A 26,155-nucleotide genomic window follows, 5' to 3' on the forward strand; every position below is an offset into this window, starting at 1 on the left:
TTGCGGCAGTTGCTACCCCTGATTGAGCTGGATGTTCATTGGGATGCGGATACGGCACTGCTCTCTGCATTGGTGGAGGGATGGAAGGGAATTGGGCCGGAGGGTGCTGGAAGCCAATAGTGACGGGGGAGGGGGAGAAAAAAAGGGGGGGGGGAAGATAAAAAAAAAATAAAAAAATGGATAAACTGCGTAGCTTGCTGGGCAGACTGGATGGGCCGTTTGGTCTTCTTCTGCCATCATTTCTATGTTTCTATGTTTCTATGTTGGAAGTGCCAGGTGTTGATTCCATTTCTGAGCCAAAGACGTTACTCCCCCATTGTGGAAGCTAATTTTAAAGGGGGACAAGTCTTGCTAGGGCTGTACCCTCTGGATTCGGCAGTGAGAGAGAGAGAGCAGTTGCGTTTTCTAGAATGGGAATTCACTGGTGTGTTCTGTCACAAAGCAAGATGGATCATTTCTGTGGAAGGGGGAGCAGCATTGAAGGATGCATATAGCCTCTTGCTTTTCCCTGTGGCTTGCACTTGTCTGATCCGATCTCTGGAAGTTGAGTCTGGTTTGAATACCAGGGTGGTAATGGAAACGGCCACCGCCACCTTTTGGGCGGAGGCGATCGGTTCCAATGCTAGAGGAATAGCTTCAGGGATAGCAGCTAGGATGCAGCTGTGGCTGAGCCATTGTTTGGCTGATACAATTTCAACGTTTATTCTTTTGGAATTGCCCCTTAAAGGATCACTCTTGTTTGGGAGTGAGTTAAAAAAAATACAAACAAAGATGGCCAATAAGTGAGTCCTGGTTCCTCAGTTGCTAGAAGGGCGGCTTCTCAGAGGATGGCCCCTGAGTAGGACTCAGTCCTTTCAGCCTGGCAGCCCAGAAGGGGGCTCAGGCTCATGTGGAGAGGCCTCCCGACCCCCCTCAGTGAAGGTTTGCGACCCATCTCACAGAGCAGGAGATAAGGGGTCGCCTTTTAATTGGAAGAGGGTTGAGATCACGTCAGACCAGTGGGTTCTGGAGTGATGAGAATACTATGCTCTGCAGCCTTCTCTGCATCCCTAGGGACGTCTTCATGGCGTATCTCTACATCTTTCCACAGAAGAGGCAGGTAATGGAGTTTGTTGTCAAGGCTTTTGAACTGACGGGCCAAGTTACAAGAAGATATGGGCCGTTATTCTATTTATTTCATTATTCCCAAGTAGGAAGGTTCTCACCTCATCCTGGACCAAAAAGGGGGTCAATCATCACTGGCAAGGGATTCAATCCATATGGAAAACCTTAAGCTCGGCAATACAGTCAGGGGAATTCTATGTTTCTGGTTTTCTGTAGTTTTCTGCAGTTTGCCATTTTGAGGTAGCATTATCAGTTTTGAATTCTACCTTTCAATCTAGCCACTGCTCCCAGAACCTTTGCCAAGGTCAGGGTGGTGATAGCGGCAGGGTTGAGAGGATGGTATTCTGGTTCTCCCATACCTAACTTGGCTAATTTGGGCCAAGAGCCTGAAAGAGATTTTTCAGAGCTCACATAAGATGATTTCCTGGCCTAGAGCAGTCTACCGCCGTCTCAGACATTGAACTGTCTTGGTGTTTATTTTAATAATCCGTATCCTTCTCCGCTTGTGATAAGAAATATAAGTATATGTCTTCCCAAAATCCCGTGCTCTCATCTACAAAACAAGTTCTAAATGAACCATCCTATTTTTATTTTCTATCAATTGTAATAAAATATATATAGAAGAAAGAGGTAAGTTTCATATTACTGGTGCATGCCTCCACGGCCTTGCGCCCTTCTTGTGATATAATCATCAACTTGCCTCCTTCCTCCTTTTGTTCTTTTTGTTTGTTTTATAAATAATTTTAATGTGATATTAATCAAAAAATTTTATTTAAAAAACGATTGTAATCTCCACTATGCATGAAACAGGATAATATAACTTATATTTTTTCGTATTGCTTTCAATTTCATTTAAATTTTTATTGAGTAGCTAATTTACGTTATCCCTATGCTTGTGGAAGATTGTGTTTCAATCTCCGTTTTATCTATACGCCTTTCCTTTAAATGCCCCAGAAGGGTTTTGTGAACGCCAAGATCTTATATATTAGACTGCCAATGTCCAAATAAAAACTGTTAGAGACTTATCTCAAACCCTTCTGGGGCATTTAAAGGAAAGGCGTATAGATAAAACGGAGATTGAAACACAATCTTCCACAAGCATAGGGATAACGTAAATTAGCTACTCAATAAATTGAAATTGAAATTGAAAGCAATACGAAAAAATATAAGTTATATTATCCTGTTTCATGCATAGTGGAGATTACAATCGTTTTTTAAATAAAATTTTTTGATTAATATCACATTAAAATTATTTATAAAACAAACAAAAAGAACAAAAGGAGGAAGGAGGCAAGTTGATGATTATATCACAAGAAGGGCGCAAGGCTGTGGAGGCATGCACCAGTAATATGAAACTTACCTCTTTCTTCTATATATATTTTATTACAATTGATAGAAAATAAAGATAGGATGGTTCATTTAGAACTTGTTTTGTAGATGAGAGCACGGGATTTTGGTGTTTATTTTGACATGAAGCAAGGCAGAACCTTCCTGCCAGAAGGCCACATTCAGAAACTGCTGGCACAGGTGTGGCTATTGACAAAAGTATTCCTCCCAACAGCTGCTAGTTTTGATGGCAGCCGCCCTGGAGGTGGTTCCATGGACAAGGACGCATATGCATCCTCTTCAGCTCATACTGTTTACACGAAGTCTCAGGACTACTCGATACGGCTTTACGGTATTTTGTATAGCAAGTTTGTTTTACCATTTAAATTTATTTTTATATGGAGATGTGTTCACTTTGTTTTGTATTCTTCTGTGCTATGGTCATTGACAGAAACAAAAAAAATAAATTCTCCTAGGACAAGCAGGATGGAAGTCCTCACATATGGGTGACATCATCGATGGAGCCCTATAACGGAACACTTTTGTCAAAGTTTATAGAACTTTGACTGGTACACTGAACATGCCCAGCATGGCACCAACCCTGCATCCAGCAGTCTCTTTTTTTCCGCGCAGCAGTTGTCTCGCGGTTCTCAGGGGCTCTGTGAGAATTCCTAATAACTTTTTCCTCACGGAATTTTTTCTTTGAATTTCAAAACTTTTTCCCCATCCCAGGGTCCCCCATTGACCGTCAACCTCCGCAGACGCCGATTAGATTTTTACCTCGTTCTTTGCGGTCGGTTCCCGGCGCTGCTTCCATCGGTGCCTGACGACCACCGACCACACGCCGCCCTTATTTTTTCAAAAAAATGGCGACCGGTTTTCAGAATGCTCGAGAGCTATGTCCATTACAGACCCTCATGACGTCTGTGTCTCATGCTTGGGACCTTCCCACGATGTCCAACGGTGCACCAGCTGTGCCCAAATGACCCCTAAAGGCCACCGGGCCCGCTTGGAGAAGATGGAACACCTCTTCAAATCTAAGCACTTGTCTCCATCTATTCCCGCCAAGACTGCACCGAGTCAAAAACTGTTGTCGCCATTGACGTCTCAACACCATCGAGACACCGGTGACTGCCAGTCACCAACGTCTTCACACTCAAAGGCATAGACATCCTCATCCTCTGCGCCGGAGAAGGACCGGGCCGAGCACCGAGAAAAACATCAACGAGATACTTCCTCCGGTGCTGGCACAGACAAGACATTGGCATCGATGGAACCACTGTGAGCCACCGTCATAGTCCCGGGGAGAGGAGCCCCCATCCTCCTCTGGACCCGGGACACCGAGGCGTTCCCCCACCTGTATCGGTGCTGGGTGCAGAGATTCCACAAATTCCTGTGGACCTTCTGGCAACGCCTACCGAGCCTCCAACCCCGGCAGCTGTGTTACCCGCACTAGCCTTCCGGGAGGAATTGGACTAGGTGGTCCAAGAGGCAGTCTCTGCAGGCGATTCGAGGCTTTCAATCTCCACTGGCGCCCATGCCGAGGCCCAACCCGCTGCCTACAAAGTTGGCTCCACTGCTAGAGAGGTTAGACACTCTTATTGGCGCACTTCCATCGGTGCCCGACCCTTCCGCACCGATAATACCACCAAGACCATCAATTCCTCCATCGGCATCGACTCCGATTCCTTTGTCTGGCGAGGAAGAGTCCCCACTGATGCCGGAGCCGATTCCAGGACCATCAGGAGTCCCTCCACCGCGGCGACTATCGAAAACACCGATACCATCAGTGCCACTGCCATCCCCGATGCCACCTCCATCTATCTCGGTTCCTCCAGCATTTCCATCGGTGCCACCTATTGATCCGGCTGGATTTGGACGTCTACCTCCATCTGAAGGGCCGCAAGGTGGAGGGGATCCACCTAACAACCCCTGGGGTGATGATTCCTCGGACACTCAAGACTCCGAGGACCTTCTGTCAGAGCCTTCACCCCGAGAAGAATGCTGTTGCTCCCCTCCAGAAGACCTCACATTTGCTAACTTTATAAAGGAGATGTCTGAAGCTATCCCTTTCAAGTGACAAACAGAGGAGGATGCCAGGCATAAAATGCTGGAGGTGCTCCAGTTCGTGGATGCCCCCAAGGAGGTTATGGCAGTTCCTGTCCATGAAGTCCTGCTCGACTTGTTACACCGCACCTGGGAGCACCCTGGTACAGTGCCAGCAGTAAACAGAAAAACTGACGCTACCTACCTGGTTCAGTCAGCTCCAGGTTTCCAAAAAAGCCAGCTACCTCACCAATCCGTAGTGGTTGAGTCCACTCAGAAAAAGGCTAAGAAGTCCCAGCCTCATTCTTCTGCCCCTCCTGGCAAAGAGCAGAAGTCCTTAGACGCCTTCAGCCGAAGAGTGTTCCAAGGATCTATGCTTATGGCACGTATAGCAGCCTATCAGCTATACATGACGCAATACTAAAGAAATATCTGGAAACAAGTCCAAGACTTCTCTGAGACCCTGCCAGACAAGTTTCAGGAGGGACTGACTACCATCCTCCAAAAAGGTCTTAATGCTGGGAAGCATGAGGTCAGGGCAGCGTATGACATTTTCGAGACTGCCTCCAGAGTGTCAGCAGCAGGAATAAGCGCCAGGCGCTGGGCATGACTCAAATCTTCCGACTTACACCAGGAAGTCCAGGACAGGTTGGCAGATCTTCCATGCACAGGAAAAAATCTGTTTGGCGAGAAAATTCAGGATTTGACTCTATCCTAGAGAGCAGCAGTCAAAACCCCCTTCCAACCACCTTTCCTGTTGGAGGTCACCTGTGCCACTTTGCCAATAAATGGCACCCAATCACCACCGACCAGTGGGTCCTTTCCATAGTGACCCATGGTTACCATCTAAACTTCCTTACACTGCCATCGGACTCTCCACCACATCCGGCATGGAGTCTCACCGACCATACTCCATTTCTCGAGGCAGAACTCTTGACCCTCCTGCAAACAAATGCTGTGGAACCGGTTCCACAACTAAAACAAGGAACAGGGTTCTACTCTCGGTACTTTCTAATTCCAAAAAGGTCAGGCGGCATTCATCCTATTCTGGACCTTTGCATCCTAAACAAACATCTCCGCAAGGAAACGTTCAGGATGGTAACCTTGGGCTCTCTTGCAACAGGGAGATTGGCTCTGCTCTCTAGATCTTCAGGAGGCGTATGCCCATATAGCCATATCCCCTCCTCATCGAAAATACCTCAGATTCATAGTAGGTCACAAACATTACCAATATCGGGTGCTACTGTTCGGCCTAGCGTCAGCACCCCAGGTGTTTACAAAATGCCTGGCAGTAGTAGCAGCTTCCCTAAGGCAGCGCAGTGTCCGTGTCTATCCGTATCTAGATGATTGGCTACTCAGGGGTCCATCCAAGGAGGTAGTGCTTCAATCCCTCCGATTTACTATACAACTGTTACAGTCCTTGGGGTTTCTCATAAACTATCCCAAATCACATCTGACTCCATCACTCACCCTCTTGTTCATCGGAGCAGATCTAAACACCATTCAAGCCAGAGCGTTCTTCCCAAGGGACCGGGCACGCACACTGTCAACCTTGGCCAAAGCAGTAGAGACTCGCAGCACCACTACAGCTCATCACCTCCTGACCTTTCTCGGCCACATGGCATCCACGGTTCACGTTACCCCAATGGCCCCACTAACCATGAGAGTAACTCAATGGACTTTAAAGTCCCAGTGGTCCCAATCTCACCAAGACCTGTCACATATTGTCCACGTCACCAGCCAGCTTCGACTCTCATTAGCTTGGTGGATTCAGGAATCCAATCTTCGGATTGTACTACCCTTTCAATCTCTGGATCCTCAAATCACACAATCCATGGATGCCTCCAACCTGAATTGGGGAGCTCATATCAATGACCTTCAGACCCAGGGTACCTGGACCAGGGAAGAAAAAAAGCACCAGATAAATTTTCTGGAGCTTGGGCGATAAGATATGCCCTCTTCGCATTTCAGGATTGCCTATCCAGCAAGGTAATCCTCATTCAAACAGACAACCACGTAGCTATGTGGCACCTCAACAAGCAAGGAGGCACAGATTCTTACCTGCTATGCCAGGAGGCGGTGCAGATCTGGGCTTGGGCTCTCTCCCATTCCATGCTACTGAGAGCAACCTACCTGGCAGGCGTGGACAATGTGATGGTGGACAACCTCAGCCGGACCTTTCATCCCCACGAATGGTCACTAGATCCCACTGTAGCGAACACGATTTTCCATCAGTGGGGCCGCCTGCACATAGATCTCTTTGCGTCAATTCACAACCTCAAAGTAGACAAATTCTACTCTCTACACCGCAGCCACAAGACACCTCCAAGGGATGCCTTCACCCACTCGTGGACAGTGGGTCTTCTATATACCTTCTATATACTTCTATATACTCTTCGCATACTCTCTACCATATTATACTTTGTTTTATTGTATTTTCCTCCTTTCAGTTTAATGTAAGCCGGCATGATGTGCCTTACGAATGTCGGTAAAGAAAAGCCTATACATAAATAAATAAATATATACCTACCCTCCACTTCCACTCATCAGCAAGACTCTCGTGAAGTTGCGACAAGACCAGGGCACAATGATCCTCATAGCCCCTTACTGGCCACGGCAGGTTTGGTTTCCCATCCTACGTGACCTCTCAGTCCAGCAACAAATTCGCCTGGGCACAGATCCAACTCTAATAACGCAGAACAACGGACTGATGCGTCATCTGAACCTCCACTCCCTGTCTCTGTGACAGCATGGAGGTTGCAAGATTGATACTACAATCCCTTAACTTTTCTGACAATGTGTCCCAGGTCCTCGTAGCTTCACGGAAGCCTTCTACTAGGAAATCTTATCGTTCCAAGTGGAAAAGATTCTCCTTATGGTGCACGACAAAGGAAATAGATCCCTTTTCCTGTTACCTCTCGGAGTCTGGCCTACAAACTTCCTCCATCCGAGTGCATGTCAGTGCCATAGCCGCTTATCACAAAGGTGTAGGATATGCCCCGATTTCAGCGCATCCCTTGTAGGGCGCTTTGAGTGGCTTGCTGCAACTGAAGCCTCCACTGCATCCTCTGTTTCCGGCATGGGACCTCAGTGTTGTGCTAGCATGGCTCATGCGACCTCCGTTCGAGCCTCTGCACTCCTGCGACCTCTGTCATCTCACTTGAAAAATGCTCTTTCTAGTTGCTATAACATCGGCTCGCAGAGTCAGTGAGCTACCCACCTTATACCAAATTTCTCCACGATCGTGTGGTACTCCGCACTCATCCTAAATTTCTGCCAAAGGTAGTTTCTGATTTCCATTTAAATCTGTCCAAAATACTTCCTACCTTTTTTTCCAAAACCTCACTCACTCCCAGGTGAGCTGGCCCTGCATTCCTTGGACTGCAAACGTGCACTAACCTATTTGGACCGCACTGCAGCCCATAGGAAGTCCACCCAACTTTTTATCTCTTTTGATAAAACCAAACTGGGAGTTCCGTGGGCAAACAGACCCTGTCCACCTGGCTGGCGGACTGTATTACCTTCTGCTAGCAACAAGCAGGCCTTCCGCTGCAGGGACGCGTGAAAGCGCATTCAGTCAGGGCCATGACAACGTCAGTAGCGCACCTCAGCCCCGTACCTATTCCTGACATCTGTAAAGCTGCTACGTGAAGTTCTCTCCATACCTTCGCAGCGCATTATTGCCTCAACAAAGTTGGCAAACAGGACTCCGTCTTTGGCCAGTCTGTCCTACATAATTTGTTTCAAGTTTAATAATCCAACTTCCTACCTGCGACCCACTGTTGAATTCAGGCTGCCCTCATACCCAACAGCACCCCTGTTGTTGTGCCTGTTGCACGTCATTGGGTACTTTTGGTTCACTCAATTCGGGCATCCTGTAGCTCGCTATTCATCCATATGTGAGGACTACCATCCTGCTTGTCCTGGGAGAAAGCAGAGTTGCTTACCTGAAACAGATGTTCTCCCAGGACAGCAGGATGTTAGTCCTCACAAAACCCGCCCGCCACCCTGCGGAGTTGGGTTTGCTTACGTTTTATTATTTTATTTTTCGCTCGTACTTTTTGCTACAAACGAGACTGAAGGGGGACCCCTGCTGGATGCAGGGTTGGTGGCATGCTGGGCATGCTCAGTGTGCTAGTCAAAGTTCTAGAAACATTGACAAAAGTGTTCCATGATAGGGCTCCATCGATGATGTCATCCATATTTGAGGACTAACATCCTGCTGTCCTGGGAGAACACCTGTTACAGGTAAGCAACTCTGCTTTACTTTTCAGTAGTTTCTAGTACTGCTCCTACAGACAAGCATTTTAGTGTCTCTCAATGACAGCTGCAATTTCTGCTATTGCTGTTAGGGAGAAGGCTACTATATATCTAAATGTGAAACCTGCTAAAGGATGTCCTGGCCAAAAAGCTTAAGTCTAGTTTGACCAGACACAAAAATCTGTACAAAGCACTCCAGGTACCGTATTTTTCGGACTTTAAGGCGCACATAAAAACCTACGATTTTCTCAGAAATCGGAAGTGCGCCTTATAATCCGGTGCGCCTTATATATGAATTTTTCTGCTGCCACTCCTTTTATATTGTCTTTTTTTCTGTTTCTTTTCTCTCCATCTTCTCCCTCAAACAAACAGGTTCTCATTCTCACATGCATTTCTCTCTCTCACACACACACACACACTGGCTCTCACTGTCACATGCTGTGTCTCATACAATCATTCATACTCAGTCTCTCACTCCCACATGCTGTGTTGCTCAAGCACAGGCTCTCACTCATCTCTAGGCCTCCTCTTTGCGGGTTGCCGCAGGATGGGCTCTGCAGTGGCCCTGCTACCGGGCCTCCTCTTCTTCTCGGGCCGCTGCGTCCCTGCCGCAAGGACTCCTTCAGGGGCCACCCAGGCCACAGAACAGGCCCCAGCGGTGGCGGCTCCATGCCGCTGAAGACAAGGATGAAGACTCGTGGCTCCCTGCCGCAAGTAACAAGGAGGCGGGTTCTGGCTGCCGCGGAACGCAGCTTGATGTCGGCATCTCCAGCCACATGGATGGTTGAAAGCGCTGCATGTGCTGATGCTTCCCCTCCTTCCTGCCCACGTGGCTCCGGCAACGTTTACTTCCGGGGACGCACAGACAGGAAGGAGGAGGAGCATCAGCGCCTTGCCGATCTGCCCCCGGGGGCATTGGGGGGATAATAAAAAAGTACCGTAGTTTAAAGGGCACAACCGATTAAAAAAAAAAGGCTCTGAGCCGTGCAGGCAGAGCCTTAGACCCGGCGCCCAGGGCGGCCGCCCACCCACCGCGGAGTTTCTGTGCTCCAGCATTATAATCCGGTGCGCCTTATAGTCCGAAAAATACGGTACATGGAAAAACTTCATGATCAAGTACTATTCAAAGCTTCCCCCCACTCCCCCCATTTTTTCAGTGTGAGGCCAGAGCCTAAAATGAAGACTTGTTCAGCTCCAAAAAAGTCCACACCTAAGAAACCATGCACTTGGTGTATGAATCAAGGTATAATGTTGTAACTAGCTGAGACTTCAATACATTGATATTCAGTAAAGTCATCGCACAGTTCTTCTAGAAGCCTTAGTCATGGTGCAGGTTTTCCCTGCTTTAAAGCAGATAAGCCTGGAAAGATTCTTTCTTTGAGTGGATGAAAGCTGCCCTGCACTGTTTGGTAAAAGTCATGTCTTTGAAGAAGTCCCCTATCCAGACATCCTCTTTGTGCTGATTGAGCTAGCTCCATGAAATCCCCTTATGGGCACATAGACTTAGAACTGCCAGGGAGCTTGCTAAGGCACTTTAATAGGGCATCTCTGCATTTTGTGTCATCACTCCTGCAGGTTTGTTCAAATACCATTTACCATTCTATTTATATTTTGAATTATCTGATTCTTGTTTTTCTTGTTTTTGTGAATGTACCTCCACTGGTGCCACAATTTATCTGTCAATGACATTAATAAATAAAGAGCTGAAAAAAAAATACTATACCATTCCATGTCTCCACCTGGACTCTGTGCTTATCTGCATTGGTGCTAGTGTTCTTAGGTCAATTTTTATATTTTGTGGCTTTTATGAAATTCTTCCCTGTCTGACACTTACTCAGCTGGTCTATGAATCTCTCCTTATCTTTTTTTTTTTAATGTAGCATCTCACTTCTATGCCACGCTTACTTCCTATATCTTACACAATTGTCATCTTACACTTGGAATGTGGGAGCTTTCATACCTGTTGTACCTATATGACTCTTGTTAATCATCTCATATGTACATCTTAGTTTTGATTTAGCTATGCTTATTTTATACAGCAGTACATACACTAAATGCTATTTAATGATACTTAGTAATATCACTATATTTTCACAGTTTCTGTAAAAGCTGATTAACATGTAGCTAATATTTTATTTTAGGATGAGAGAGACGGCAAGAAAAATAGAAGAAAAGCACTTTGCAAGCCAGGCAGGAGAACATGTTGAGTTCCTGCCTGTAGAGTGGAGGTCAAAGCTTACTCTTGATGGAGGTAACTTCTTTGTTAACCAAGCTTGAGTAATCTATAGTTTTACAAAGACAGCAAGTTCTTTTTTTAAAGAAGGAAAGTTTACATGTTTGCTGTTTCTTACATTCATAACAGCAAATTCGGTTTACAGTTAAAATTAAGTCTTTAAGATTTGTTTTATGGTCTGATTTGTATTTCATTCCAAAAGGAGAGATGTATAAAGATTTTGAAATCTATTTAGCTATGACCACCATGGAGTAAATAGAGTGAGGGGGCGATTAAAATGATTCTTGTCAGACCTTCTTATAGGCAGCAAAAAAATTAAGAACATGCAAGAAAATATACAAGAAAGAAGGCTTAAAAATAAGATCAAAAGAGGAAAAAAGGAATGAAAGATATTTTGAAAAGCATGTAAAAAAAACAAAACAAAACTAGGAATCCCATCAGACAGATAAACAGATGGCAATCTGCCCCATATCAAAACGTATTCACCTACTTCTCAGCTTTGCAGTAATATTGTTTGTAGAAGTATACTATCTAATATCTCACTGGAGATTTAACTGTTTCTTAGCATCCAGACATGAATCCAGAACCAGTGGGTTATGCACCTCTACCAGCAGATGGAGTTGGAGCAAACTGACTTCACAGTATATAAACTCCTGCAGTGACATCAGCCTGCCAGTATTTTCCATCTCCAGCAGATGGTTGATGTGCATCTCCCTACTGGGGATTGCTTCAGCTTTTAGAAGGAGAATTTGCAAAGTAAAATTAATTGCCCCGCTGTCCTGTGGTGATACCAAATGACCCCTCCCCCAGTTGAGAATTCCTGAGGTGATTTCTGTGGTCCCTCAAATGTATGCCTTGGTCCGGTAGCTGATTTTAGCCAGCATGGACTTAGCTGAATGTACAGCTTAAAGGCAGTGGGTGCAGGAGGCCGAGCGCGGCAGCAATAGCATATGATCTCTCCCCCCGCAGCCGGAGATCATCTCTGTACTCAGCCGAGAAGGAATGAGCTCAAATAAGTGATATATTAAAAAAAAAAAAAGAAAAGAAACACAGAGTGGAAGGGTTAGTTGAGCACTTCCTCAGGTCTCCGTGCTCGGCGCGCCATCCCAATGTCTGTTGCTGCTTCCATGGGGGTTAGGGGAACTGGGCAGCCTGGCGGGTTGAGCAGCCCCATTGGGCTAGGCCCCGCCTTTAAGCTTCTTTTTGTGTGCCATGTGTTAGGCCGTGGCAGCATTTTTGCGCGCAGTCAGCTGTCTTCTACGGGTCATCAGTGTGTGCAAGTGCAGTCCTGTGCGTCCGAATGGTGCACGCGGCCTGTGTGCACACTTTCTCGCATATCAATTGTGAGCCAAGTTTTGGAGCGGTAACAGTGCGCTTAACCTTTTGGCGCACTCTCAATGAAGCTTTGCCGACCCACCCCCGGGAACAGGAGATGTGGGAAGAGTCTCTCTTTTATAAGAGGTGGGTTGAGATTACATCTGATCAGTGGATCCTGGAGGTAATACGAGAAGGATATGAACTGGAGTTTCGCAGTATTCCTCGGGACATGTTCATGGTGTCTCTCTGCCACTCTTCGCAGAAGAAGCAAGCAGTCGAGAGTACACTCAAAGCTCCTCAGTCTGACTGCTGTGGTTCCAGTGCCCACATCTCAAGAAAATACAGGTTGATATTCCATTTATTTCGTTGGGTTCAAAAAGGAGGATTCCTTTTGTTCCATCCTGGATCTCAAAGGGGTCAACAGTCATTTGTGGGCGACTCACTTTAGCATGGAGACATTGCGCTCAGTGATAATGGCTTTCCAGTCAGGGGAATTTCTGACCTCCTTGGATCTGTCCGAGGAGTACCTCCATATTCCTATCTGAATGGAGCACCAATGTTTTCTGTGTGTTGCGGTACTAGGGTGCCATTATTAGCTTCGGGCGCTGCCTTTTGGTCTAGCCACCGCTCCCAGAACCTTTTCCAAGGTTATGGTGGTGGTGGTGGCAGAACTGAGAAAAGATAGGATCCTTATACTCCCATATTTAGACGACTGGCTAATTCTGGCCAAGTCTCTGGAAGAGAGCCGTCTGGTGACCTGCAAGGTGACTTCCTTGTTGCAGGAACTTGTGTGGTGAACCTAGCTAAAAGCAGTCTTCAACCATCTCAGTTGTTGGAGTATCTAGGTGTACATTTCGACACGACTCAGGGCACAGTTTTTCTTCCAGAAGCTCATATTCAAAAGTTGATGGAGCAGGTGCGTCTCTTGGTGAGCACTATATGCCCGACAGCGTGGTCCTATCTGCAGGTGCGCAGGTTGATCGACAAGCCCGGAAGTAGTGCCATGGGCGAGGGTGCATTTGCATCCACTTAAGCGTTACCTGCTGTCTCAATGGAACCCACAGTCTCTGGACTATTCGATTCAGCTCCACTTGCCGAGAACCCACAGTCTCTGGACTATTCGATTCAGCTCCACTTGCCGATGAAAGTCTGCTCTCTCCTCCAGTGGTGGTAGCAAGTGGATCATCTGAGAAAGGGAGTCTCCCTGATGTAGCCAGACTGGTTGGTACTCATGACAGATGCGAGCCTCCAAGGTTGGGGAGCTCACTGCCTGGAACCAACGACACAAGGGCGCCTCTCTGGAACATCAATTGACTGGAAGCCTGAGTGATCCGGTTGGCGTGCTTACAGTTCAGTTGCAGACTGCAGGGTCGAGCAGTCCAAACAATGTCAGACACCCTAACAACGGTGTCTTACATCAATCGGCAGGGAGGAGCCAAGAGCCAACAAGTATCGCAAGAGATAGACCAACTTATGGAATGGGCGGAATTTTATCTTCAGGAGATCTCAGCCTCGCACATTGCAGGAAAAGACAATGTAAAAGCAGACTTTCTCAGCAGGGAGAGTCTGGACCAGGAGAATGGGTATTGTTGAACAAGGCGTTCCAGCTGATAGTGGATCACTGGGGTCTTCCATTTATAGACCTGCTGGCGACTTCTTGCATTGTGAAGATTCCTCGATTCTTTGGTCGCAGGAGATATCCAAAGTCCTTAGGGATTGATGCTCTCATGCAGGCCTGGCTGGAAGGCAAGCTGCTGTATGCCTTTCCCCCAAGGCCCCTATTGGGAAGAATGGTTTGAAGGATCGAAGGCTTCAGTGGGATGGTGCTTCTGTTGGCACTGGATTGACCCAGAAGACCATGGTATGCAGATCTGTGAAGACTCCTGGTGGAAACCCCCCTTTGTTTTCTGTCGTACTTGAACCTGTTGCAGTAGGGACCTGTCCTTCACGAAGATCCAACTCTGTTTTGTCTTATGGTATGGCCCTTGAGAGGGCTTGCTTGTTGAAGCATGGATATTCTTCTGTGGTGATTGCCAACTTGCTACGAGCACGAAAGTTCTCCACTTCCTTAACCTATGTGCGGGTTTGGCAAGTGTTTGAGGCTTGCTGTGAAAATCAAGGAGTGCTTCATCATCGGCAGTGCTTCATCATCGGCAGGACATCGGCATTACATCGGCAGTGCTTCATCATTGGCAGGACATCGGCATTACAGGAGCAGCTTTCAACTGGTTCAAATCGTTTTTGGAGAACAGATCATACAAGGTCAAGATAAATAACAAAGAGTCTCACACCATCGAATCCAAGAGGGGGGTACCACAAGGATCATCACTCTCTCCGACCCTCTTCAATATTTATCTTCTCCCACTCTGTCAACTACTCACCAACCTCAAGCTTAGACATTTCCTATACGCGGATGACATACAAATCCTCATCCCTATAGAAGACTCACTACTCAAAGCCATGTCACACTGGAATAAATGTCTGTCAGCTATCAACAACCTACTCACCAGTCTCAACCTGGTTTTAAACACAAACAAAACCGAAATCCTCATTATAGCACCGGAAAACTATGCCTCACCCACACCACCTAACGCTAGCCAACGTCAGGATACCTCCGCGCACTCCAACGTCAGGATACCTCCGCGCACTCCACGTCAGGATACCTCCGCGCACTCCACCTCACATGGGAGTCATCATAGACACATGGGAGTCATCATAGACAGCGGATTCAGCCTCAGCAAATTTGTTAATAACACAACAAAAGAATGTTTTTTTAAACTTCAAACCTTAAAGAAACTAAAGCCACTCCTCCTATACAGAGATTTCCGCATGGTACTACAAGCTATCATACTCCCAAAACTGGACTACTGTAACGCTCTCCTCATAGGCTTACCAGCATGCACCACAAAACCACTTGAGATGGTCCTAAATGCCTCGGCAAGAATTCTCTCAAATGCCAAGAAAAGAGATCATATCACCCCTATCCTTCATCATCTCCACTGGCTTCCGATCAAATACAGGATCCAATTCAAGTCCCTGATGATGATACATAAGGCCTTATACAACATAGCTCCTCTCAACTTAACGTTTCAAATTCAGCTACATACATCCACGAAACCAACTAGAAGCGCGTATCAGAACAGACTAATCACCCAACCCGCAAAATCCTCTCTGAGGAAACGTGCACTATCTACAGCGGGCCCTTCGCTCTGGAACTCACTTCCTCCAGACCTTCGCCTGGAACCATGCCACGCTACATTTAAAAAGAAACTTAAGACTTGGTTATTCAAACAAGCATTCCCTTACAGTTAGGAGCAGGAAGAATGACTTTACCATGTCTATTTGCACGTTCAAAGCCCCTAGCATATAACTTACCGAGGATATAAAACTTTTGAATTGTACGTCCATTTTTACCATTTTCAGGATACTTTATATAATCATATATACATATATTCATGTTGACAAACATATCACCAGGCTATCTATTTATTAATCTTGCATGTTTATGAGCTGCTTAGTAAGATACTCTAATTTGTCACTTACGTTTAACCTCTCAATTTAAATCGCTATATGAAGCATTAGTTTTCTGTTTTCATGTTTTTAAGAATTTCACGTTTAGTATTTCATGTTTAAGTATTTGTTACTTAGTTTTTTAACATGTTCAATGTAAACCGCTATATGAAGCGATAATTACCGTTCCTTGTAAACCGGGGTGATATGTATATTATACAGGAACCTCCGGTATATAAATCCTTTAAATAAATAAATAAATAAATAAATAAATCATTCAGATGGGGTCCTGCTCATTTTGGAATTTTTACAGGATGGGTTGAATAAAGGGTTGGCCCTTAATTCCTTGAAGGTACAATGTAAGAGCAGGATCACCATTCACCAGGATCCACCATTCACCTGGTTTTTGCTTGTTTTAAGGGCCAGGTGAATGATGGATTCTTATCTTCTCATCCTGATTTGGCCTGTTTCCTGAGGAGAGTGAAACATCTTCGTCGTCCTTTGTGGTTACCGGTTCCTTTGTGGAGTCTTAACCTGGCGTTGGATTTCTTGGCGGGCCCTACATTTCGACCACTGCGTAGCCTTTTCTTGTGGTTTCTGACCTTAAAATGGTGTTTCTGGTGGTGATTTGTTCTGTGCATTGAATTTCCATGCTGCAGGCCTTGTCTTGTTGGGAGCCGTTCCTTCGGATGACTCCAGGGGTGATATAGATGTGTACTGTTCCTTCCTTCTTGCCTCACGTGGTCTCAGATTTTCACTTGAATCAGTCCTTTTCCTTACCTTCCTTGGATATGGAAAGAGATGCGGAGGAATGCCTCCTGTTGCGTCCCTTGGATATCAAGGGACATGTCGTGAGATACCTTGAGGTTTACTGTTCGCCCTTCATGTTGCAGGAAAATAGGGTGAACCAGCTTCGCGGGCTACAATAGCTCGCTGGATTAATGAAGGTGGTCACGGCTGCATATGTGGTGGCTGAAAAGCCATTACCCACTCAGGTTAGGGCTCATTCCACTAGGGCTCAGGCAGTGTCATGGATGGAGGTTAGATTGTTGTCTCCCATCAACATTTGTCGAGCTGCGACATGGTCCTCCTTGCACCCCTTTTCCAGATTTTATTATCTGCATATGCAGGCCCAGGAGGACACAGCCTTTGCACGTGTGGTTTTGACTGGATCATTGGCAGCCTACTGCCCTATTTCGGAGTAGCTTGGGTACATCCCACTCGTTTTGGGTTCATCTGTCTGGACGCTAAGAAATGAGAAATTACTACTTACCTGATAATTTCCTTTTCTTTAGGACAGACAGATTACCGTAATCTTCCCGTCCTTGGCTGCCAAATGATTGGGCTATGGTCCTCCTGCATGACTAAGAGTTTCTAGAGATTACTGGTAAGTGTTAATCCAGTCCCTAGACTGGATTAACACTTACCAGTAATACATGCTTGTCTGAGCTCAGTGTTTCTTGTTGATTGAGTACAGAATTGGTTGTCTGTTTTTAATCAAGTTTTTGGCTAGTCTGCCCACAGTTGCTTTTGAAGAAAATACTGGCAGGCTGATGTCACTGCAGGGGTGTATATATATACTGTGATGTCAGTTTACTCTGTCTCCATCTGCTGGTAGAAGAGCAGAACCTACTGGTTCTAGATTCATCTACCTCTCCTAAAGAAAGGGAAATTATCAGGTAAGTAGTAATTTCTCTCTTTATTTTTTTTATTACTGTGCCAATGAACATAAGAACATGCCATACTGGGTCAGACCAATGGTCCATCAAGCCCAGCATCCTGTTTCCAACAGTGGCCAATTCAGGCCATAAGAACCTGGCAAGTACCCAAAAACTAAGTCTAGTAATAGCAGTGGCTATTTTCTAAGTCAACTTAATTAATAGCAGGTAATGGATTTCTCCTCCAAGAACTTATCCAATCCTTTTTTAAACACAGCTACACTAACTGCACTAGCCACATCCTCTGGCAACAAATTCCAGAGTTTAATTGTGAGGTGAGTGAAAAATAACTTTCTCTGATTAGTTTTAAATGTGCCACATGCTAACTTCATGGAGTGCCCCCTAGTCTTTCTGTTATCCAAAAGAATACAGATATCTGATCACAGTGATTTATATGGTACCAGCAGCAATCCTGTAGTATACATGCCAGGCTTTTTTCCTTTTTTTTTTTATTTTTATTGTGTGAACCATTTTTAATCTTTTATTTTAATGTTTTGGGCTTTATATTTTAGAATACATCAGACTGTCTTGAGAATCTAGGCACTAATGCTATTGTATTAAGTTTCATTACATTTTGAATCCTTCAGCTACAACTTTATATTTAAGATTGTAAAACTGTAGCCATGTTCTGGGTGGTTTTGTGTCAGTCAGACATGAATAAATCCTTTGGTTCATTATGTTTTGTAAACTCCAATTTATTTTCTTCTTTCCAGACACAGTTGATTCTATTACACCAGATAAAGTTCGCGGTTTAAGAGATATACTGAACAGCAGTGCAATGGACATAATGTATTATACAAGTCCCCTTTACAGAGATGAAGTAAGTGTTTTCATATATGTAACCCTTTGTCGAGGATTTGTTGGTTCCCCTAAGGCCATACAAATATTTGTTAGTTGGGGCAACTCTCACCATTCTTCCCATTCTTCCGGCACCTCCCAGAGCGTGAGCTCTTTCTTTGGGGTGAAAGGAAATCCTTTGTGGCCCAGGTAATGTATCTCCCCTGATGTGAATGTCTCTCTTAATGATGTATCCTCTTCAAGTCAGACAGGCTGGACTCATAGTGGGTATTCAAATTAAGTTTAATCATTATCCCACAAACATTCCACTATTTTCATTCTCTCTCTGCTAGGGTGCTTGTGTTCATCTCGCTATCTCCTGGGAGGGAGCTTGTCACTGTCTCCTCATTGGTGCAAACAGCCCAGTAGATTGGGGAGTCCAAAGTTCAGTCTGATGCCCACAGCCTGTGTCTTGATCTCTTTGGGGTGGAGATCTGGTTGGGAATCTCCCAAGGCTTGATATTACAAAATCAGATGACTTCTTTGGAAGAGAAGCCTGTTGATACAGTTCTGCGTACAGCTCACTATCTCCTTCCACAAGTGTGCAGAGGGATGGGGAAAAACCTCCACACTAACAAATAGGAGAAAAATGCAAATGTCTCTGTCCACAATATCTCACTCTGGGTAATGCTGTCACTGGTCTTGCTTCCTCTAGGGAGTAGAGAGGTTGCTCACAGGTCTTCAGCCCCTGCTCTCAGGACTGGGGGGTTGCCCCTCCAAAGCACAGGGTGTTCCACAGAATAAGAAAAGACTAATCTAAAAGCTGACCAAAATCTATAAAGAACCTCTCGCTCTTAAAAAGGGGAGGTAGATCCTCTCAGAAAGGGAGTGTACTGATGAGGAATCTCCTCTAACGCTAGAAAAATACTAGGCTGGGTTATTGGGGCTCAACTCAGCAGAGAGAAAGTAAAATAGCTCCTTATTCTTCAAAACCTAACTAAAAAATGAGCACACTCTCTCTACCTCTAGCTCCGCCTTATGCCTCTGGGATAACCAATCACAGTCAGCTCAATGGAAAGACTGAAAGAGAATGGAAAAATCCCAATGCTGTTATAAGCCCTGATGGTAAGGGACCTAGAGCCATCTAGTGGCTGACTAAAGGCTGTGTGTCACAACAAAATAAGGGAACATGTATATTATTTCATACAGTCAATATCATATAACTTATTTTAAATACACCATCCTTTATTAAATGTTACTTCAATATTCCAACATCAATTATATAATCAATATTTTAGACACATTGTAAAGCCTTTTACCATATGACACTGTGGATAAAATAAAACCATATACCAAATACAATCACTTAAATATTCCCCCTAAAAATGTATCTCATTCCCTCATACATTCACACTATCTTTTCCCCAAAGGGACACATTAATATTCACACCACCCCCTAATACACATATTATATAATCATTACCAAATATTTTTTGTCAACAACCTGGGTAATCTTTCACTATTTTTTCTCTCTGTTATTGTACTCCTACACATTTATCATTGGCTCCACAATCCCTACAAAGGACCCTTGTTTCGCCCCGCAAGGCTTCCTCGGGTTATCTTCTTCAAATGTCTTCATAGAAAATTTTCCATTCCCACATTCATATAGAAAATCCCAGCTGTTGAAAATTTTCACTCCTTATCCACCAGTGTCCAACTGATATCACATCTAGACTCATGAATCCTATATCACTATCTCATATCGCGGCATTTCCAAGATTCTTCCATGAGTTCCGTATCACCAATTGCTCATAACTTCTCAGTTAACTTAGAGCTGGCCACATATAACTTGCTCTTACTTTTTGCAATGTATTAATGGTTAAGGCGGTTGCAAATCTGAAAGTGCTTCGGCTGAACCTTTTGGTTCAGCCTTTGTTATCGGCCTGCCACGGGAAATTTCGGTTTCCCGCGGTTCGGGTCTTTTTTTTTCGGCCACCCTGAATTTCGGGTTAGTGCGCGCTAAAATTTCAATGTTAACGCGCACTAATGGGAGTTAACACGCACTAACCCCGAAAAAAGAATTTCCCTGAAATTTTGGGAAAATTTGCTTCATTTTTCGGGGTTGCCGAAAAAGGACGAATGCACATCTCTAGTTTTCATCGGAACTTTTGAAATGCAGTTTACGTTAAGGAGTGCAGTAAATGTTAATGTCATAGTGGATAACACATTGAAATCGTCGGTGCAGTGTGCTGCGGCAGTCAAAAAAGCAAACAGAATGTTGGGAATTATTAGAAAAGGAATGATGAATAAAACGGAAAATGTCATAATGCCTCTGTATCGCTCCATGGTGAGACCGCACCTTGAATACTGTGTACAATTCTGGTCGCCGCATCTCAAAAAAGATATAATTGCGATGGAGAAGGTACAGAGAAGGGCTACCAAAATGATAAGGGGAATGGAACAACTCCCCTATGAGGAAAGACTAAAGAGGTTAGGACTTTTCAACTTGGAGAAGAGACGACTGAGGGGGGATATGATAGAGGTGTTTAAAATCATGAGAGGTCTAGAACGGGTAGATGTGAATCGGTTATTTACTCTTTCGGATAGTAGAAAGACTAGGGGGCACTCCATGAAGTTAGCATGGGGCACATTTAAAACTAATCGGAGAAAGTTCTTTTTTACTCAACGCACAATTAAACTCTGGAATTTGTTGCCAGAGGATGTGGTTCGTGCAGTTAGTATAGCTGTGTTTAAAAAAGGATTGGATAAGTTCTTGGAGGAGAAGTCCATTACCTGCTATTAAGTTCACTTAGAGAATAGCCACTGCCATTAGCAATGGTTACATGGAATAGACTTAGTTTTTGGGTACTTGCCAGGTTCTTATGGCCTGGATTGGCCACTGTTGGAAACAGGATGCTGGGCTTGAAGGACCCTTGGTCTGGCCCAGTATGGCATTTTCTTATGTTCTTATGTTCTTATGAATCTTTTTTATGGATCTGCATTGGATAGATTCACTTGTGTACAAAATACATGGCCCCCATCCTTGAGTGTACAGACTGCACTCTGCATAGACTTTTTTTTTTATATTGCAGAACTATTTGGATTATTAATACATTATTAAAAGCCTCATTAGCTTTCCATTTATTTTTTGTATTTGCCAAAGTTTTACTTGCTGCACTAGCTCATAGCGTAGTGCACCTTAAATGTTCCCTGTTCTAAAGAATTCAGCTGTTTGACTAGAAGCTTGATGCTGCATCTGACACCTTGCATGAACTATGCATGCTTGTTTCTAAAATTAGTGTTCAGTAAAATACAATATAAATGTACATGTTAGAGGTTTTATATGTTTATTCCTTCCTTTGAAATGGAAAGGGAGTCACTGTTTGGTACTGTCTGTAGATTGAATGAATGCAGAAAAGGTAATTGCAAGTGTGTGAGAACCTGTTAATAGCTCAGAAACAAAGGTGTGTGTAGGCTGAAAGAAAGAATAAAGATGCTTGCCTCATGCATCTCAACCTCATGCATCATGCATCTCAACCTTCAAAAAAAGACTAAAGACCTGGATATTCATACAAGCTTTCCCAGACACCAACATGGTCAACTAATCTCCAACTACACCTTGATTAACCATATCTTGATTAACCATATCTTCTATCGTTTACCTGTGTGAATTAATCCTGTCCTTTCTCTTCCTTCTCAGCCAAGTTCTTATCACCCTGTTATATGTAACTGCCTTTTCAGCACCATTGTTATAGTTATGTTTACTATGCACCCCTGTTTTATGTGAACCAGCATGATGTGACTGCTGTCTCGAATGCCGGTATATAAAAATTTGAAATAAATAAATAAATAAATAAATATTGGCAAAGCAATTGTATTTCCAAAAACAAAGTTATCAAATTAGATGAAACTAGTGAGGCATTGTAGTAGGGATATAATTAATTAGACAAATGTTTTGCTCAGAGTAGAATATAAGATGTTTTGGGTTTTTTTAGATTGCATAGAGCTGCATCACCTTTGGATAAGGTGCGCTTACACCTTCTCACAGAGAAATTTTAGTCATAATTAAATATTAAATTAAAACAGTATTCACATATGATTCTCATTAATCAGACAAATAGTAACCCCAATCCACTTATCATTTAGAATATATTATTGAACTATGTAACCGTATAATATTGGCACCCTATGGATAACTTAGAAACTGACCAAACCTATTTCGTGCCTATATGTAAACCTTTGTGATGGTACACCACTGAGCGACGGTATAGAAAAGCTTTTAAATAAATAAATGTCACCACATTAATCAAAATGTACTTTTCTTGGGTAATTGAGACGTTGAGCTTTAACATTTTGTTGTGATTTGCAGCACTTCTCTAAGCAGAGTTTGTTGCATGGTGACTGTGTATGAATGCTGCAAAATCTGGGCCTCCCACCAGTACATAGATAACCTGTCCTTCCCTGACAAACTTCCTGATCTTGTTTGCCACATAGGCATAGGACTTTTGTAACTTAAGAAGCATACAGATATAGTTAATGCTGTTGCTTCTTGTACAATAGCATTTGCTCAGTTTCTTTTAAGTAGGATATTTTCTTCTAATTGTGATGGTGTAAATTGCCAAAATTAAGTATGTGTTAATGGGAAATCAGATTTTCAAGCAAATTTTGCCAGAGAGATCCTGAGACTGAGTTCGGGTTTTTTTTATTTTTATGGATCTTGAAGTTTCCTCTTCCTCTTTGGTTTCCAGTTTAATCAGAACCAAGGTAGGGACATGTCATGAGCCTTCATTCACACCTATCTGGGGATTTTTTCCCAGGTAATTTTATATCTCCTTCTAAATTTAGTGCTTTTTATTGTAATGAGAGCTTTGGCCTGAGGCTTATGTACCAGTCCTTCTTCCCAGATCCCTGCGTGAGCCTCTAGAGGTTGTCATTTTGCATTGACTGTGATTCTATTCCCCCTGCCCTTGGGACTGTAAATGCTGCCTCTGCAGCATCCCCAGCCCTTGCTGACCTGGGGAGCGAGAGACCTAAACCAGGCATGAAGCCCAGGTTTTTCCATATGGCCTTGCACAGGACTGCCGCTGAGCCAACCCAAATATCCTTTATGCATGCATGTTTGTTTTGTTTGTCAGACATCTATAATCCTTTCTCTGATAAGGCAATATCTTTGGCTTTTATATCGGGCATATTTCATCCATGCAAATTGCTTGTAGCTGTCACCATGTCTGTCCATATGCATGTATCAGAAACCCTCTTAGAATGAATTTGACTGGAATTTGGTAGGAGAGTCTCCTACTGAGGTGCCAAACTTTCTGTCAGATTTCAGCCAAATCAATTCATAGAGAGAGCCCCCAATAGATATGCAAAGAGAGTAGGGATAGATGTGAATTGGCAGGAGGAGGTAGGACATGGGACATAAAAGTCAAGACTATGAAATGTGCTTTCCATTTGTTGACCTAGAAGTGTAGACTTCTCCAACTTTTTTTTCCAGTAAGACAACCTAGGAGATGGTTAGTTTCGGTAGTTTATTTAAGAAAACAGCTGCTGTTAGCTCTCGGGCTTTTTATGCTGACATTAGAAACTTAAATAAAGTATCATCACAGGATATCCACTGAATGGCCGCTGTCTGTCCATGAGCAGGCATAGAATTTTAATAATGGTCTAAGATGACATGTTAACAACTTTCTTTTGCATTATACAAAATTAGCCGCTAATAGCATGCTGTCATAATTATAGTTCTGCACAGAAACTATGAATTAGGTCCAGCTTTCCTAGTATCAGTTTCTTGAAACAAAGCTAAGGCACAAGTGATTTCAGAAATGGGAGTTCTTCGTTTCACACTGATATCGCTCTTTTCTGAATAATGCATCTGGTTGAGGCTAGTGAAATAAACTTTTACTGAAGTTTTAGTTTAAAGCTCGTGAAGTATCATTTTGTAGTTGTTCAGTAATTTTGTATTATAATATTTTGGCAGATATGAGTTAGTTCTACATAGGCATAGCATTGACAAGGCTAGAGGATCATTACATTATTTGATTTCCTTTGGTTCTTTTGTCAAATATTCAAGCCAGTAAGCATGCGTTTTGTCCAGGAGATACACAGACATGTATACTGCCATGAAAATACTAACAACTTGGCTGTTTAAAAGGATTAAACAAGAAGAGATTGTTTTCACTTAATGTGGACAAGTGCAAGGTGCTGCATATAGGGAAAAATAGCTCTTGCTGTAGTTACATGATGTTAGGTTCCATATTAGGAGCTACCACCCAGGAAAAAGATCTAGACATCATAGTGGATAATACTTTGAAATCGTCAGCTCAATGTGCTGCAGCAGTTAAAAAAGCAAACAGAATGTTAGGAATTATTAGGAAGGGAATGGTTAATAAAACAGAAAATGTCATAATGCCTCTGTATTGCTCCATGGTGAGCCCACACCTTGAATACTGTGTACAATTCTGGTCGCCACATTTCAAAAAAAGATATAGTTGCGATGGAGAAGGTACAGAGAAGGGCAACCAGAATGATAAAGGGGATGGAACAGCTCCCCTATGAGGAAAGGCTGAAGAGGTTAGGGCTGTTCAGCTTGGAGAAGAGACGGCTGAGGTGGGGATATGATAGAGGTCTTTAAGATCATGAGAGGTCTTGAACGAGTAGATGTGAAGTGGTTATTTACACTTTCGGATAATAGAAGGACTAGGGGGCATTCCATGAAGTTAGCAAGAAGCACATTTAAAACTAATTGGAGAAAATTCTTTTCCACTCAATGCACAATTAAGCTCTGGAATTTGTTGCCAGAGGATGTGGTTAGTGTAGTTAGTGTAGCTGGGTTCAAAAAAGGTTTGGATAAGTTCTTGGAGGAGAAGTCCATTAACTGCTATTAATCAAGTTTACTTAGAGAGTAGCCACTGCTATAAATTGCATCAGTAGCCTGGGATCTTCTTGGTGTTTGGGTGCTTGCCAGGTTCTTGTGGCCTGGTTCGGCCTCTGTTAGAAACAGGATGCTGGGCTTGATGGACCCTTGGTCTGACCCAGCATGGCAATTTCTTATGTTCGTATTGCATGGGGCCTTTTTGCTACATAGTCAGTGCAAAACCATCTTGCAATAATGCACATTTCCTATGCTCTGTGACTTTTCTCCACATGTTAGCAAGATGGTACATAGGGCTGTACTTTTTCATCAGTGTCACTATTTTCATGTTACCTACTAAACAGAAAAACTATAAAAAAAACCCCAAAAAAACTTTACCTCTGATTGTTCTTGAATGACAGTAATAATTGATGATATTAACTTTTTAATGGGTATAACCCTTAAGTATTCATAAATCTAAAGTTCTGTAAGACTTCATCTCAAATGAATATAGCAGATCCTAAGATGTGGAGAATCTGTTTCTCCCAGGACAAGCAGGATGGCAGTCCTCACGTATGGGTGACATCATCAGATGAAGCCCTGTCACGGAACACTTTTGTCAAAGTTTCCAGAACTTTGACTGGCACACTGAGCATGCCCAGCATGCCTCTAACGCTGTAGCCACCAGGGGTCCCCCTTCAGTCTCTTTTTTTCCACGCAGCAGTTGCCTCGCGGTTTAGGAGCTCTGTGAGAAATTTCTCACAACTTTCCTCACAGAACTATTTGAAGTTTATCTTCTTAAAAATTCCTCACCGGGGTCCCCCATCATGCTCCATTCTCTCCAACGCTCGGTAAGTGCTTTTTTTGGGACTTGCGGTCAGTTCCCGGCGGCTTACTGCTTCAGTGCCCGATGGTCACTGACCGCAAGCCCGCCAAATTTTTGTCATGGCGACCGGGTTTAGAAAATGCTCTAAGTGTCCGAGGACCATGTCCATAATGGACCTGCATGAAGTC

General features: G+C 43.9%; 1 protein-coding gene across 2 annotated transcripts in view; it reads left to right on the forward strand.

Moving 5' to 3' along the window:
- DDHD1 (DDHD domain containing 1) overlaps nt 1–26,155 on the forward strand; it is a 302,420-nt gene that overhangs the window by 168,955 nt on the left and 107,310 nt on the right. For both annotated transcript variants that reach the window (XM_029598301.1, XM_029598300.1), the window contains 2 exons: nt 10,878–10,987; nt 18,228–18,334. In XM_029598301.1, coding sequence (XP_029454161.1) covers nt 10,878–10,987; nt 18,228–18,334 — 217 coding nt within the window. The remainder of the gene's footprint in view (nt 1–10,877; nt 10,988–18,227; nt 18,335–26,155) is intronic.

Source organism: Rhinatrema bivittatum, chromosome 4, assembly GCF_901001135.1.
Source record: "Rhinatrema bivittatum chromosome 4, aRhiBiv1.1, whole genome shotgun sequence".
In the NCBI taxonomy this organism is placed as follows: Eukaryota; Metazoa; Chordata; class Amphibia; order Gymnophiona; family Rhinatrematidae; genus Rhinatrema; species Rhinatrema bivittatum.